Source organism: Pyxicephalus adspersus, chromosome 3, assembly GCF_032062135.1.
Source record: "Pyxicephalus adspersus chromosome 3, UCB_Pads_2.0, whole genome shotgun sequence".
In the NCBI taxonomy this organism is placed as follows: Eukaryota; Metazoa; Chordata; class Amphibia; order Anura; family Pyxicephalidae; genus Pyxicephalus; species Pyxicephalus adspersus.
In genome coordinates this window covers 124593429-124611338 of record NC_092860.1, presented here as the reverse complement: position 1 = coordinate 124611338, position 17910 = coordinate 124593429, and the positions used below count along the sequence as shown (strand labels likewise).

The window sequence follows — 17910 nt, the reverse complement described above, 5'->3', positions numbered from 1 at the left end:
TTGACGTGATGAAAATGGCAAAGCTCCCTGTTCACAGAGGCATTCACCTATTGCCTGGCCTTTTTCTTTCAATAACAGAAAGTTTAGGTGCATTTTTTGACGTGCTTTGTAAATGGTTAGTTCTTTACAAATCACACACTCTGTGATGTGCTTTGACATTGCTAATGACTAATATCCTAGTACATGTTTGACTGCTTTTCACTGGCATTTTACACACAATGACATTTCAGTTAATTTAACATTTATTGAACATATGCTATGCACTTAGCCATTTAATCATTCCATTTAATGGTTCTGACACATTTATAATTAGAATGCTATTAGATGAAACACAATGACAGAAGGCAATTTTACTTTGTGGTTACCCAAGTGGCATTTTAAATTTCTAGTTGCAACAGCTGCAGGTAACAACCATCTATTTTTTAACTTCAGTAAATTGTTGCTCTGTCATGTCATCAAGTGAAGTATCAAGCAAATACTGAATTAGGAGGAACACAAAAACGATTAGAAAACTAAAATTTAACATAATACACAAAACAAAGGTTATTTAGGTGCTTCATTACGATTATTGGCGGGTCAGACACTGCTTGTCCTGACCCGCCAATGATCTCAGCCAGGAGCAAGGCTGTAATCGTGCTTCCTGGCTGAAATGTGGATGTGACTTGGATGACTGATTACTTGTATATCACAGTTGTATGCACCACTCTAATACTAGGAAAGCTTAGTTAAAAAAAAAAAAAAAGAAAAATGTATTACAATAAATAAAAATAGGAAAAAAAAAAGAGACCCTTTCTGGTCAGCTTACACACATATGGACTAAACACATTTAATCCTTTTATCAATCTATGCTCACATATCAATTTATCAAGTTTAAAGGATATTTAATATAAATGATTAAGATTTAGGCAATAGCATGCTCTTACAAATCTCCATTTTAATTTTCTTGCACTTAAACCACATAAACGTTAAAAAAAAAAAAAATACATTATTGTAGCTATGAATTGAAAACAAAAAAATATACTTTTTACATGTAAAAAATGAATTACATAGTTTTCAATAAAAAATATACTAGCATTTTAATCTAAATCTAGTCAAAAGTCTGAGCCAAAAACATGTTCCAAAGCACATTATAACTGCAGATGCTATCCCTAGTCTTATATGGCATAACTGATTTAGCAAGATGGCCACAATGCCTCAATATTGATATCTGAGGCTGTCAGGGAGGGAATTCCATATTGTTTAGGAAGAAGAAAATGGTCTTCCAGTCACTTCAATTGTGAGACAACCTAAAATACAGAAAGATAGTCAATATTCACACATGTAACAAAGCCAAAAACAACATACTATAATAGCACAGACAAATAAAGACAATAGAAAGTTATAATTTTTTCTTGTTTTAAAGTTTTCATTTATTTTATATCACTCTTTAACCCCCCTAGCGGTATTCCCGAGGGTGACTCGGGGTGGATTTTACTTGCAAACAGCGGTAATTCTGAGTCACACTCGGGGTAGCTTTAACCTAAAAAAAACCCCGCTTACCTTGCTCCGTTGTCGCCCCCCGTCGTCCTGCTAATCCCTGCAGGTCCTGGGGACACTTCTTTGATCTTCCGCCGGCGAATGCAGAGACATTCCCTGCGTCGGGGCGGGCGGATCGGCAGGAAATTCAAATAATTTTGTATTGTAATAATTTGTATTCAAAATAGCTGTATTGAGTCCAATACAAAGCAATTTTCATAATATATATATATATATATATATACACACACACACACTACTGTACACTTACTTACATTACATGTTTAACTATTTTTTTTAGCAGATTTTTGTGTTTTTGTATTTTAAAGTTTATTACTACATTTAAAAAATATTGGATATATTTAGGTGAGTTATGCCTAAAAATTGTAGCCTACAATGTAAAATAAATTTCCATGCAAATTTCCATGCAAAGGAAATTTGGATGGAATTAGAGCACTAGGGGGTTAATTATTTGAAGAATATTTTTAATGCACCAATTCCCTAAAAAAAATATATATATATATATATATATATATCTTTAGATAATCTAGATCTATTGCCACCTTTAAAGCGAAAGAGCAACCCAACAGCACAGAAAGACAGAAAAAGAAATGTAGTAAAGGGATACTGTACCTTATTAGCTGCCTCTAAGGAATTGATAAGACTCTGCAACTCCTCTTTATTCATCTCTATAGAAATTGGTGTCATTGTTCCATTTTTTACAATATCCAAATCTAGGTTTACAAGTGGCAATTGTAACGTGGATAGTTTATCACTGGACATGGCAAGCTAAAACAGAAGGGAAAATTACTTTTAGAGTGAAATGTCACATTGCCTCTATTATATGAAAAACATTGTATAATCACACCACAACCCCCAGTACTGTAAAACTTTAAATTCCTCTCACATAATTCAATAAACTGTCACCTTTCTAAATACATGAATAATCTGCAGCCATAGGGAATAAACAAATTACGGGTGACCATTGAGCGTAGGGTTTTTATTTTTATTTACCTTTTTTGTAGATACAGATCCAAGTTTACAAAACAGAAACAGACAAAATATTTTAACCCACAAGTTAACATTCACTGTAATTGTTGGAACCTTGCTGTACTGTGAGCTTTAATAATGCTGTATAGCAGTTGATGGTGAAAATGTCCCTCAGATCACCAGTGCACATGGAAGGCCATTCACAGAGTTTTGTTGCCGTCCAGGACAGTATTCACTTGAAGATGCAAGAGCATATACACAATTTATAAGATTATAGAAAATGGTGAACTTCTTTCCCCTTTAACTAATGGTAATTTTTTTTTAAGTTTGTAATAAATACTGATCCTTGAAATCTTTTTACCTGTATAACTGGATTGTATGCCTGATGTTAAATTTGTGGAAATAAAACAACACACCAAGATACAGCCATGAGGTTTATATATATTTAATTGAAAAAAAAGATATAAAAATATACTACAAAAAAAAAGCATAAGCCTTTGGCGCTAAAAGCCATTATTGCTCCCTTGAGACTAAATAATTACTGGATCATCCAGATTTACTGATGAAACTGTATCCTTTCCAGCCTTGGGGAGCTTTAATAAATTAGCCCCAGAAATTCTAACCTTCTTTTGGGTTTTGTTTTCTATTACAATGCACTGAAATTGTAAAATGGAAATGTATACAGGATGTGGCTCTTGGACCCCTTTTAAGTTGTATATTGCGGATTTGGATTACAAATAAGAATAAATTATAGTAATTGTGTGTGCCTTATGTAAAAGTATATATCCTTTTCCAGTTTTTATTTTAAACTATAGCTTGTTATCTCAAATATGTCGAAGAGGTCAACGGCTTCTATTGGGTATACAGGTAGTCCCCGGGTTACATACAGGATAGGGACTGTAGGTTTGTTCTTAAGTTGAATTTGTATAAGTCAGAACAGGTACAATATTTTAATAAATGCAATTAGGACAGATGTTTCAACAAATTATTAGGTGTGGTGTCAGTTACTGTATAAAATCCTCACTGTTAATGCTAACTGCTAATCACAAACAAACAAAGAAAAACCTAGACATTTTTTAACTTATATATACTTATATATAAAATTGCAGGTATATATACCCCTCAAACTGCAGTAGATTTTATTGCAAAATCTTACATCTTCTATTTAAAAACAATTGTGGAAAATTAGTTTTGAAGTGCATAAATATTAGCTTCAAGTTTTGATATGTCTTGGGTGAATATAGTGGAACTCCAGAGTTTTGTTTTTAGTGTGAGATAAGGATGAAAAGAGTACCGATGCAGTTTGTGTTCCCATTGGGCACAGTTACTGTTCTGGCTACTAAACAGAGAAAGCTAAAATTTTTCAGTTGTCAGCAGAATAAAGAGAAGTGGAGACAGCTCTTAAAAGGAGGTTATTCTCTTACTTGCTGTTGCATCTGAGGCAGGAAATTATCTAAAAAGGGATGCAGACAGCAAGACTTCCATCTATATTTTTATATTATTGATGGATCCAATGCAGTAAACACTAGCAAACAAAAAAAAAGTAAATGCTCTGTATAGCTGTTCAAAGGTAAAAGTCTGACACAAAACCTTAGCAGCTGGAAAGTGGGAATGCATCAGGCAGAACTTTTATTTGTATCTGGTTACTGCTCTGTATTTTTTGTGATACATCTGTTTGTAATTGCCATTCATGTACCTGTATTAGGCTATTATTCATTATTTCTTGTAATAAAACATTAAATAGTATATAAATGTTTAACGAAAAGTAAAAATAAAAACTAAATAACTAAAAATGCAAACTGCACAGAATCCTAGAAAACTAGAACTCCTTCTTGCCTCAAATTTACACCCGAAAGAACATTTCAGCCTGATAAACGGAGGAAATCCCTGTAGAATATTTTTGCTTTCCGATTATACGGACTGCACACTAAACAAAAAGCAAAAAAGACATTCAGCCAATAAGTAGAATATTAGATTACACTAGAAACAACTAGGTTATCCCTAAAGACTTTGGACAGCAACTGAACATTTGCTGTTGTGTAGTTTTCTTTCAAAAGAAGATGATAAATATGCACATTAAAATAAAAATAAGTCTACACCTATTTTTTTTTCTTTTGTTTGAAATTAGCAAATCAGACAAACAAGAAATAGAACAATAATAACGTTATTTTGTTCTTCCAGTTGCATCAAAACAGATTACTTCTCAACAGTATGTCTTGGCCCAAAGCTAAAAATGGCCCTATCACCAAAATGTTTACTTTACATAAAAGGGAGGACAACACCTTAATGCAAAATATTTAAAAAAAGCATTTTTTTACCCATTTACAACAGGTATTCAGAAAAAAAAAAAAAGACGGTGAAAGATGGCTGCGCCCGGCACTTCTTCCACACCGGGATGAAGTTGGGTTACAGAATGGCACGGGACCCAAACGTGGACAGCGCTGGAGAAATCAGGAGCTCTGCGGAAGGCGAGTGTAATTTTATTTTTTGGTTTAGTTCCGCTTTAAGAGATAGGATCCCAAAGGTAAATCTTTACAGAGATAGTATGTCACATCCCTAATTAGTAAAAAAGTAAATTTCCCCCCCAAAAAAAAAAAAAAATGTAGTGAAATTGGTGTCATTCAAGTAATCATACTGGTGCTTGGAGTACATGTGTTACATATTACATGTGTTACATATTAAAAATTGCAGTGGAACCTAAACTATTTATTATTTAATTGTGGTAAAGCTCTCCAATAAAAAATAAACAAGCGCCCACCATTCTGATCTGGTCATAGTAAATGATGTCCATGTTTGGGCACATTGTGAACTAGAGCAAATAATGCCCATTCATCTCTAAAACTGGGCCTAGTCAATGCACAACATATATAACATACTATATAATATATAACATGAACCATTTTATCATGTACAATACCATCTAGGATATACATTGCAATTATTAAAAATTGTTACACAATTTCCAGTCTATCCTCTAGCTGAGCATAGAAAATATATCACAATTTTGTAATGTTTGCCCAAAAGTTTATTTTTCAGTTTTATTTTTTGATGTGGCTTTGCCATTTTGCATGCTTTCTCAGTGCTGTCCCCAGAAATTGTTTTCAACTTAGTATGGAGAAGCTGTCATGGGTGGTAAGAATGGAGCTGGGCAACACAACAAATTTCATGTTCCCAGTTGCTGCTATAGGAAACCAGTAATCCCTATAATCTTGTCAGCTTTCTACCTTTTCCACTGTACTTTGTTACAATTTCCTAATATTCACAACATTAGTATGTCCCATTTTTCCATCATCTTTGTATTATGCTTTAACTCTTCAGAGACTCTGTATTGTGACCAAACTTTTTAGTAACCAACCAAAAACAGCCAGGTGGTTACCTAAAGTCCCAGGTGGTGCACCAGGTAAAACGGGCTGGGAAGAACACTGTTGTTGTAACATACCTCTATTATTGTACTACATTTTATTTTTTCTGGCCATCTGTATTTAACTACTTTCTGATTCTTTCCGTTCTGATCAACAGCACATTTCTGGTTCTTTATTTCTGTGATATTTTATGGAAACTTGTACAGTGAGTAATACAAAGACTGTCAATGCGGACCTTCCGGGATTTTCATTTGTCTGACTGTCTCTGGCTTTGAGTTACTTTCCTGTCCATATTATTCATCCTTGTAAAAGCTGTTTTTCTGCAGGAATCCAAAAGACCAACGATTGCTGGTGGGTGCTGCCATCTTGGATATATTACTAGCTCCAATGGACTTAAGTGACACTATAGTACCGTGTTTCCCCGATGATAAGGCATCCCCATCAAATAAGCCTCCCCCCCCCCCCGATTTTTGCTCAATTAAAATAAAGCACCCCCCCGCAAATAAGACATCCTCCGATACCTGATACTGTGTGACTCCTCGATGCTGGCTGCAGTGCAGAGTGAAACTGAAAGTAACTTCAAAGGACAGGCAAGCTGCTGATCCCTGCCCTAACGGAGTCTGTTACCCGGCCGTAGAAGCCAAAAAAAAGTGAGTCAGTGATCAGAAGGGGACAATCAATTGCACATACGGTAGTGATCAGAAAGGGGACAATCAATGGCACATGAGCAATCAGAAAGGGGACAATCAATGGCACATGAGTGATCAGAAAGGGGACAATCAATGGCATATGAGTGATCAGAAAGGGGACAATCAACAGCACATGAGTGATTTTCAACAATAAATGTGTACTGTAGTCTTCTTCATGGAAAAATAAGACATCCCCCTGAAAATAAGACCTAGGGCATATTCTGGCATTTCAAAAAATGTAAGACAGTGCCTTATCATAGGGGAAACAGGGTATTCTCTTTTACTCCTCCTCCAGCTGTTAAAAGGGTATGTAGGTAACGGGCTGAAAATACTGGGTCAGTACAGACCATAGTTAGTGCTAGAGGTGCAAGGACGTAGGGGTTGTGTTAAAACATTTATTCATACAGTTAAGTTTTCTATCAAGTTTAGAGGTATGTTATCAAAAATCAGGTATGGAAAGGATACACACTTGCTCCTAATTTTGGGCTGAACCAAGCAGTCCAATTGATATTCTGATTTGTATACAACCATAACTCGATCAATTTGATGTCCCAAAACACTGCACACATATATTTAATACCAGGCCCTCCTCAACCATTTTGCTTAATAAAATAAAGTGATCAAAATTCCAGTATCATTCCATGTACTCAATTGTTTGACTGCTGCATTCCCCTTATACTGACATCAGATCCAATCGATTTATGGTATAGAATTAGGGTGAGAAGTGGAAATCTGCCCATGAGTTCACGTTTAATTTAGTACTGGTACCAACTATAACATTTTGTGATAAAGGTCCACAGAACGCATGGAGAAAATGAATCTCCCCATCTTAATGCAGAAATACCTTGACAAGGACTTTATATATTTAATAAAATCTATTCAACAATTTTAAACTTTTGTCATAAGAAATATTTTAAAGTATTATATGCGTTTCTACATAAATATATGTTAGGTTTTTTAAAATGTTCTCTTTCACCTTCAGCTCTACACTAAAATTCTTTTAATTATCTCAGAACTGTGAGCCAAGACTCTCCATTCAATCCTGTGCAGCAGCATTCCACTGACACATCAATGAATAAATGTATGAAATCAGCAAGACTCTTAAACATCGCTACCTAATGAAGGGAATGTTCTCAGTTTCTCTCATTCTCAGTTTCACATTCTGACCAGCGCTACAATTCAATCAAGGAGATAAATCAATATCAGGCGGTGGATGGGCTCAGTGCTACATGATGTTTCTCTGTTATTTCTGTGTGAGCTATTTCAGGTCAGATATTCACTCAATATTCAGTATTTTTTCGCCGTTTCATTTGTTCAAAACCATTTTTCAGAAAGAAAAAAAAAATTCCCCGAATAAAGAACTTCTACTTACCCAAGGGTGAAAAAAAGCATATACTTGAAGTCTAAGCCCAGAACTGTCAACTAAATTACATTTTGCAATTTATTTTCTGAAAGGTGCAACAAATAAGGAGGTAAAAAAATACTTTGACTGGGACCCACCAACTTATTAGACCCAAAAACTCAACCAGTGGCCATGGAACCACAGAGCTACATTGCCAGCAAATGAAACCTTGGTATGGTAAGGTTCAAATTAGCAACTCATTAAAAATGAGGGGGGGGGGGGGCTGTCACTACATACACACACTTTTCAGTAACCACACGGCTATTTTTGGGTGGTTACTGAAGAAATGGGGCACAAAACAGAGGCCGTCACCCACCTACAATTTCTTCCCACCCAGCTTCAAAAAAATGCCTGGGTTGAACACTGTACAGGACAGGACACATGTTTCTCCAGTAATATATATATATATATATATTATACAATATACAGTATATATTAACCAGGGTGTATGTTGGGTAAAGAGTCTAGTTGTAAGTTGCACGATCAGCTCTGTAAGTGTAGTTATAGTTAGTTTAACTTAGGACCCTGTACTCTGGAATGGGAAGGAACATACTAGATGGGCCTTCCTGTTTTTTTTTCCAATTTGGGAAAAAAAATATTTTTTCAGGATTACAGGTGCAGGTATATTTTCCTATGTCAATACTTCCAGATATGTTGGCTGCCTGTGGCTTTTTGCTGCTGTTCCTCGTGCTACATACCTAGAATTTCCCTGCGGTACTTACCCAAAGTCATAGCATAGTGTTTCAAGGACACAAAAGGGGAAATATTGGTAAATCACATCTGTTTTCCATTCCCAGAAATACTAAATATTTTTCTTCATGTACAGTGGAATGGGAGCTTGGATATATTGAGCATGTATTTCTGGTATAAAATATAATCAGTTTCTTTTCCCTGCATGGACATGACAGAGCAATAAAACGTGCAGACGCAATCTAAATCCTCAAAAGCCAAGTTGGAGCACTGTATGTTTGTAAATGGCAAGAGTTTAACCGCTGAAGGGAGAAGAAACATGTCTGTAGCTTATTAAGGGTGAAATATTATGGACAGGAACAGAATTTTCCATCCAATCCAACCGCAAGCTACCAATTAATTGTCCTGGCTAGGCATAGACTTGAGTCATCAGCTGATCTAGCTGGATCTGTCAATGATGACCTCACGCCTAAGGCTACTCTTATACTTTCCACCTAATATAACAGAAGGCAAACAGCACAGAGTGATAGAGTTACAGATAAGACAGATTCACTGGTAAATATATACGTGCTTAGTCTACTTTACGCTACAAGAATCAGTTTCCTTCTTTCCTGCATTTTGTTTGCTACTACATAACAAGTGCTCTTTAATGCATCTGGTCATTGTACTGATCACATGGCAGATGTAGTAATATGAATCAGACCCGGACCTCATTAGGATCTCAGGTCCAGCTAGAAACAAGGTTTGGAAAGTCAGAAAAACAGACTGTCAACTCGCCACTGAGGATCATTAAGGAACAACATTTTACGCTGACAATTGATCTCTGTAGAAGACATTCATTTTCAGCTGAAATGGCATAGTGGGGATCATCCCTGTATGTTTCAATGCTCAGTGCATGCTGTTTTCAATTTAACTTAATGAGTATCCTCTTTGTAGGAACACATTTGTTGTAATTGCATTTCACAGGTGTGAAGGCCTCTAAGAATACGGATGACCCTCACCATCTGTGTAATTACAAGGGGCTATTACCAAGTCAGGGAAGGCTGGAAGCCAGACAGAAGTACACGTCAGCAATATTGACTCCGACTGTGGACTACTTTACTCTTTCAAAAAACTTGTTTATTTTTTTTTTTTTATTATTACACTGCATTCCTTATGTATTGTTGCCAATATAGTTACCAAAAATAGTACTTCTCTCTATATTAACATTTGGTTTCCAGAGCCTCCCACGTGGTTTACATTTTTAGATCAACCCCCCTACACACCTGATCTTTATTACATTTTATCCAGCAGGAGATCCTCAAGTTCATAATGTCCAAACTTTTAGCCAAGTAAGAGAAAATTTTTCCTTGGTCTGAAAAATCTATACCAAATGTAAAAAAGGAATACAGGAAGCGAAATGGAGTTCCCCTCTCTGTTTCAACTTTATTAAGATATCGCATGATCAAAATAATTTTCTAGATGGTTTAGGAGAGAGGAGCGAGAAATACTGCGCTGATAAAACTTGAAAATACTGCGCTTGAAAATTAAATAAAAGAAAACATTAGCTGGATGATAGCCTTCTAGAAAATGGCCGCTGCATTGGAGATGCATCGCATAAGGACCTCTTACAATGAGCAGCACTAAGTGCTTTCTATGTTTAAAGAAACATTCAGCTTATTGGATCTCAGCTACTTTATCTGAGATCTGAGCAAATAGTTTTATGCATTGGGTGGTTTTATTATTAAAAGAACTGTCATGCAAAAGTGAAAAACATATATATTGACCTTAATTAGACACGTCAGATGATTGTCATCTGATTCTTGTTTTAGAGCTCATATAAGAGAAGAATCTGACGTGTACACAGCAGTTGTCCGACATCATTAATGGATCCGTGCTGGTGGATCCACAAATGACAACAGACCGTAATAAAAGTGAAGGGGAGATTGGGGTGCCGCTCACTCATTCTCTCCCCATAGAGCAGAACAGCGATGTATATACAATGCTTGTTCATTCATCTTTCAGTCTTTTGTTGTTGGAAAGATTCTTGAAAGATCCTTTCAAACGACAACAATCTAATGACATAGCCTTAGACTTCTATGGTGCTATGGGACAGATCCGTCTCAAGGCCCATAAAAAGTCTATGGGGTTCTACAACATATGAGTAGGATGCAAACCCAGCATTTAGTGACCATACTGCTGATCCATCCAATAGCATTGCTCGAACCGTAAGAACTGTTTTGTAAAACCTCCAATGATATAATTATGTTTTCGCCAATATCTGGAAATTGGGTTCGGCTGCAGTGGACAATCCAGCAGTATGGCATCCACCGAGATAATAGTACAGCAATGCAGTCAATAAAGAACTGCTTGAGTTTTATTCAAATATAATCATTAAGTTCAACATGTGTCAACGTGAAAGTGGCTGGACAGAGATTAGAAGGGATTTCCCTATAGCCATACGAAACAATACAAAAGATACTTGCTAAAAATGGAACAAAAACATCAATATATTACATGTATAACATTACAGTATGGTGGTAAAAATAAGTACACCCTTAACCCAAGAAGCTGGTATGGCTCCCTTTAGCAAAAAATGTAAGTGTGTTTTGCATAGCTGTGAACATTAACTGAATCAACTTCTCAAAAGTTCTTCCATTGCAAGAGGTCTTTGGTTTCACCATTTCAAAAACTTTCCAAGCGGATGGAAGTCACTGCTGCCTGTTTATTACCTTCTTCTTATAACTAAAACCATTCCATTGTGGGTTTTGCTAATTGTATACCTTCAGATCATTGTAAATAATACATTTCTGTTTCAACTTTTGAACTGATAGCCTTTATATTCACATTAAGAACACTTTTATGTGATGCAGAAATGATGATTGAATATAGTTAATAACTGCAAGCTGTCCCGGCCTTGAAGCAGCAATTGCAATGCCACTGATTTGAAATGATGATACATGCGGGAGTATACTTTTTCCACAAATTACATTTGCATTTTGTTTGATAATTAGCCTGAATACGCAGTGTCAGTAATATGTTTTTAATTATATCTTTATTGGTAGACATTATTTGAATACAAATCTGATGTTTCCCAGTTTAAATATTCTCACAAAGTCACCAGTTCCATGTACTGTACTTACATTTCACATGACTAGACATTTTTTTGCAGTCCTTTCAGAAACAGTCATGGGTGTACATATTTGGTAAGGTAAAAAATAAAAATAAAAAGACAAGCATTGGTGGGGATAGAAGGGTAAATACAATGATAAAAATAGCAAAAAAGAAGGATACAAAGTTGGTCATAAATATAGAAACATATACAGAGAAGCAACTGTACGTGAAAGAGAGGATCTCCAAACACATATACTGTGTGTGTGTGTGTGTGTGTGAATGTTCTTTTAAAAATGTTGCCTTTATTCCAGAAAATGTACTAGAATTGAATCAAATCTATTATGAAATAAACAGTTAGGGCTCGAACTCATACCTTGAGCTGCCAGTCAAAGTCTTGTAGGTATGCTGAGGACATAGCACACACTTTCTGCAAGAGGGCATCTTTTATTTCAGGTTTTCTGCCTTTCATGCACTTTAGAATTACCCCTTGATACTCTGCAGTTAATTCATTAAGTTGATTATCCAACTGAGAAGAAAAAAAAAAAGCTTAAGTGAACAAGCATTGTCAATGCAAAATGTAGTCAGCATTTTGTCAGTCAGCAATAAGTAGTCAGCACAGCAAGGATAGAAGGCAAGTTATTAAACACTTCATCAAAAGTGATATTTCAGTGCTGTGTAGATGTGGGAGGGCTTAATTACCCACCAACTCCTCTGTAAATAAACAGCTTTTGCATTCCTCATTTGCAAATACACCATATACAGCAAGGATTGTTCGTGATCAACTAATAACATCAACTCCAGCAAACAACCTATTAATTCTTAGTTGACACTAATGATCTTCCTCCTCATTCATCCTCTCACTAGCTGTTTTTTTTAACATTTTTCCAGTTTGTATAAAGCTGTTTTACTTTCATATACATTTATTTTTTTCTTCTTTTACTATAAAATATATAGAGATGTAATCTTTTATTAACCCTATGTTAATGGTTTCCTGCCCTTCACCCCATATTTATTATTCCTTAATTTTTTTTATTTGAACTAATTTTGGTAATTTTCATTGTCGCCATAAACAAATGTGCAAGATTGGAAAAAAAGAAAAACCCCCAATTTTAAAAGGATACCATGTATACATTTTATTTATAAAATAACTATTTTTTATTTAGATGAACACGGGTCAAAACAAAACAAAAAACATTTTTTTTTTCATATAGAGCTTATTTTTTCCCCAAAAAGCAATGTGTGCATTTACTTTGTTATCTATTGCAATGTATCACCAAATTACCAGGCCTGCAGTGGAAATGTAAAAATTGTTCTTTGAGGTATAAATGTAAGAGATGAAATAGGTAATGTCACCCCAAAAATATATTCAGTATCACCTTAGTAACCTAAGTAGGTACATTAGACCTAATTATTTTCATCTTATTAATTCTAGATTCACTGGGCTTGATTTAATAAAGCTCTCCAAGGCTGGAGAGGATACACTTTCCACGGTGAAGCTGGGTAATGCAGCAAACCTGGAATGGATTAGGTAAAAGTAATTTGCTATTTGTTTGCAAATATTTTCAATCCTGGACCAGATCCATTCCAGGTTTGCTGGATCACTCAGCTTCACTGATGAAAGTGTATCCTCTCCAGCCTTGGAGAGCTTTAATAAATGAGACCCATTGTTTGTTTCAGCTTCATTCTACAAAAATACTTTTCTAACTGTATTTGTGGCTGTTTTCTTTTTTTGTAGCAACAAAAAAACAAAAAAAAATCGATACTAAAAAATTGAAGCCTAACTGGCAGCCTGTCCTTGTGAAATACGCTTGTAATTTGTATTTAATAATTTGAGAAGTTAACAATTTTAGAACATTGTCCCTACTTTCCATGCAAAGGCATTCTGTAAATGTTACGGTGGCTGCACCAAAAGCAGACGTAAACTTTTTTTTATTAACTGACATTGGTGGAGTAATTCTTCCTCCATACAGGTGTTTCAGAATCCTTTTTTTTATTATTACTGAAATTCCAAGCAGAAGCAACAAGGTGGTATTGAGCTCTTGATGAAGAAGGATTGCAGGCTGTCTGACATCTACAGAAGACCTCAGAATGTTTACAAAGCCGACAGACACCATTAATGAGAACAGTGTGCACAGATGGATGAAGAAATTTAAAGAAGGTGAAACCGGCACCAGAAAACAAACCACACACAGAGGGACAATTACCTGTCACCACTCGCGTGGTTCATCAGAAACTTGATGAACTGACTTGCTTGGACAGATAATACACAAACCAGGAGCTTGCTGAGGACTGTGGTCATAATGCCATACACCCAATTTGAAGAAGAGAAAGGCAAAAGTCTGCTCGGATCTGCTGGAAGCCATTGAAGGCACATGGGAGTGTCTTCCCATGAAGATCCAGAATCAAGGAACCAGTGCATGTAATGGTGTCACACATCTTCTCCAAGGCCTAAAGTGCAAGTAAACCTGTTGTATACTCACCTGTCCCCATATCTTCATATCTGCAATAAAGCCCTGCCTGATGCCAGATTTTTGAAGTGGAACTTCAGTTTAACATTATTAGGTTCCACAATCGGCACAGAAAGTTGTTGATTTTATACCTATTAATATCTAGCATTTATATAGCGCCAACATATTATGCAGAGCTTCATAAAGTCCATTGTGAATGTCCCTACCTCAGTCATTTAGCATTACCACAGCCTAGGGGGAATTTGGGGGAAGCCAATTAGCTTAACTGCATGTTTTTGGAATGTGGGAGGAACAAACACAGAACCTGCAAACTCCATGCAGATAATGTCCTGGCCGAAATTCGAACCTGGGACCTAGCGCTGCAAAGGCCAGAGTGCTAACCACTGAGCCACTAGATCAGTGGTCGCCAACCTTTCGGACCTCATGTGACTATGGGGGACACGATCAGCAGGGTCAGAAAAACTGTGCTAGGAGTGCACCGGCCAGGTAATTTTTCTGCGGCACAGCAACATTTTTGCCAAGCGCTGCTCCACATTTATTCGCACTTTTGAAATCCCCCACTAAGTGGCAGAACGAGTCATCGTTTTATTAGGAACAGAAATGAGAAGTGTAGAGAGATTAAATTGGGAACAATATATAGAGCCGATGATAGATAGATTAGATAGATTAGATAGATAGATAGATAGACCCCTCTTGTCCTATACATCCTTTTCTGAGAGATTGTTAGAGCGGCGGTCGAAAGGTTGCCAGCCTTTTGGACCTCACGGACCACTAAATTCTTAATTTTAAATCCTGCAGACCATTAATATGAATTTTTTTATAAAGATAAATACATTTGTAAAATAATGATCTTCCTAATGGTGCCTGACGAGGATTGTGCAGGCTCTGATCCATTGACCAGCTCACGGGTAAGTGAAGTATTACTATTGTTACTATTATCATTAGTTGTATTATCTTTGGTATTACTAAAGAAATGCAAAATATTAATTTGCTTTTTCTCACTCATTATGGATTTATTAAAATTCCAAACTAATAGATAGTTATCAAAGTCAAACTATTTGATGCCATTATTTATAACAGGTAAAGAAAATACAAAGTTAAGGTCATACTTACCTAAAAGAAATAAACAAATAAAATAAAACGATCGGATGAGAATCGGTATTGGCGGAGCGGGTTGACTGTTGTAATGTTGGAAACTATACTGAAGAGTACGGCTCTGTAACAGTTCCCTCATACAACTTACCACTACACTGACGTCACACTGCACCCCCCTTGTTTTTCTATCTCTAGTACAGTTTGTGAATTTAGTGCAATATAAAGGCCAAAATTGTCACTCAGAATATAACAATTTATTGGAATTATATTTTTGTTTTATTATTAAAACATAAAAATTGCAAATAATTTCTACATTTTTCTGTGGACCACCAGTTGGCGACTGCGGAGTTAAAGCTCACGTACAATTTTTGTTTTTTTGTCTGAGCTGTTTTTCTTCCTAATAAATAAATAGGCAATTGGTAGCAAATAGAAGTAACTGAAAGGTAAATCAAAGCAGATCATTATTGGTCTTACTTCCGAGTTTGAAGCATCTACAAAAGTTCCTGTGTAGTCTCATCACATCATTTGTCAGTGGTAAACACATTTCACCAATTTTACTTGTGTTTATTTGCTAGATTCAGGTTTGTGTAGGTTTTCATTACACATCCACAGCCATACACTGGTGCCATGTAGGTATAACAAGTTTGCAAAGCTGACTAATGTAATGTGATGTGATGTGTAGATGACTAATGTAATGTAATGTGATGTGTAGATGACTAATGTAATGTAGATGAAGCCCCCAGAATGGCTCATGTAAGATCTTTACCCGGCCACCACACAATCACATCATCATTTCTATGGGTGTATCCCATTGGATGTTACTGCACCGAATTACCTGCTCCTGGGGTTCATCTTTACCAACAACGGCTCTGATGAATGCTTCTGTATCTTGTAAAACTTGCAGCCATTCTTTTAGGTTCCAAACGCCTCCATAATCCTGAAATCGAGGATATGCCTGGCCACAAATTCCATCTATAACATTGTGAAGGAACTACAAATATCAAAAAGAAAAAAAGTGACTTTGTGGATGAAACCCTTGTACAGGTAGTCCCCGAGTTTAGGGCATCTGACATACAGACGCCTCCTAGATACGAACAGGGCTTCCCTGCTCGCTCGTGTGCAGGACAAAGGCTTGGAGGGAGGAGGGGCGGTTTGCATGACTTGCAGAAAAAATCTTTTGCTAAACACAGCTGAGGTTGTGGGTGATCTTAGGGGGTGAGCTCTTTCTGCAGCCTCTTGTAACTCTTTAATGACCAATACAAACTCTGCAGTTGTTTCTTTTTGCATATCAAAGCACAGCTTGCTCCAGAAGTTAATGAATGTCTCGGCTCCCATAAAGTTTTTTTTTATTTTTTTGCTTTGTTTGTGATTAACTCACAGTGAGGATTTTATACAGTAACTAACACCACACTGCCTAATAATATGTTGAGACAAACATCTGTCCTAATTGCATTTATTAAAATAATGTACCTGTTCTGACTACGAATTCAACTGAAGAACAAACCTACAGTCCCTATGTCGTATGTAACCCGGGGACTACCTGTATTGTCATATTTTTTGGGCAATCTAAAAAGACAGAAGGCATTCTACATATTCTTTAAACGTTGTTATCCTAAAAGCCAATTGAATCCACAGATTCCAGCTCAATACATTTAATTTGCCTCAGAAAAGCTCAGAATATTTGTTTTATTTCAAAAGCAGCCACAGCCTAAATGGAAAAGCCTGTCCCCTGCCAACATGCTGTGATCCAATGCACCTCTTACTAAGTCAGACCTATAGTTCTGGTATCAGCAAAGCTCACACTGCCATCTGCATGGGATGTGGCAGACCTCTGCAGAGAGACTACTGCTTACCCACAGGGAACAATGATCGTGCTCAAGCAGGTCACAAGCTTTTCTGTGCAGAATGTGGTTGCTTTCTAATGAACAAGGAACCATAAGACTTAATGATCTCCATGAATTCAGCTGATTTGATGGTTCAGTGGGCTCAAATGAATAAAACATGAACCCACTGGATCTCAAAGAATCTTTTAAATATAATAGGATGTCAAATGTCCTTCTTTATTAATTTGAACATTTTAGTCTCCTTAAAATACCCGGGAATCGTACATAGTATCACAGTCCTCCTGCCATGGCAGCAGTACATGCATATAGACCGGAAGTAGTCAGCAACAGGCTGGAGATCAGTAACAAGGAGATACAACAAAGCATGAATAGAGGAAGCAGCAGCTTTTCTCTGACGAGCGACCCGAGTCTCCCCGACAGCAGCGCCCGCTCACCCACCTGCGGACACCGGTCAATGGGCAGCTTGGAGAGGAGCCCCAAACCCTGCAGCTGTAAGCCCTCCATCCGCCTCACGTCACATGACAGACTGAGCTCCACATCACATGACAGTAGGCGTCACTTCCTCGCAGAGCAGCCAATCAGCGGCCAGACTCTGGTCATGTGACCAAGCTATGACTCTCCATCTGTCGGCACCAGAAGCCATGAGGGCTGTGATTGGTGAAAGAGCAGGCTGGGGGCGTGGTTGTATATACCGTGTCACCCAGCACAGTGACAACCAGCCACCGAATTTACATGCTGGTTGTCAGAGAAATATGCGAGTGT

General features: G+C 36.8%; 1 protein-coding gene across 1 annotated transcript; it reads right to left on the bottom strand.

The window, feature by feature from the left end:
- Positions 1–224: 224 nt before the first annotated feature.
- On the bottom strand, positions 225–17697 carry COMMD8 (COMM domain containing 8). The gene is made up of 5 exons (XM_072406259.1): positions 17587–17697; positions 16140–16295; positions 12115–12267; positions 2149–2304; positions 225–1286 (listed from the first exon to the last, which is right to left on the bottom strand). The coding sequence occupies exons 1-5, from the start codon at positions 17650–17652 to the stop codon at positions 1266–1268; spliced, it is 552 nt and encodes a 183-aa protein (XP_072262360.1). The 5' UTR covers positions 17653–17697; the 3' UTR covers positions 225–1265.
- Between the last annotated feature and the right edge of the window lie 213 nt (positions 17698–17910).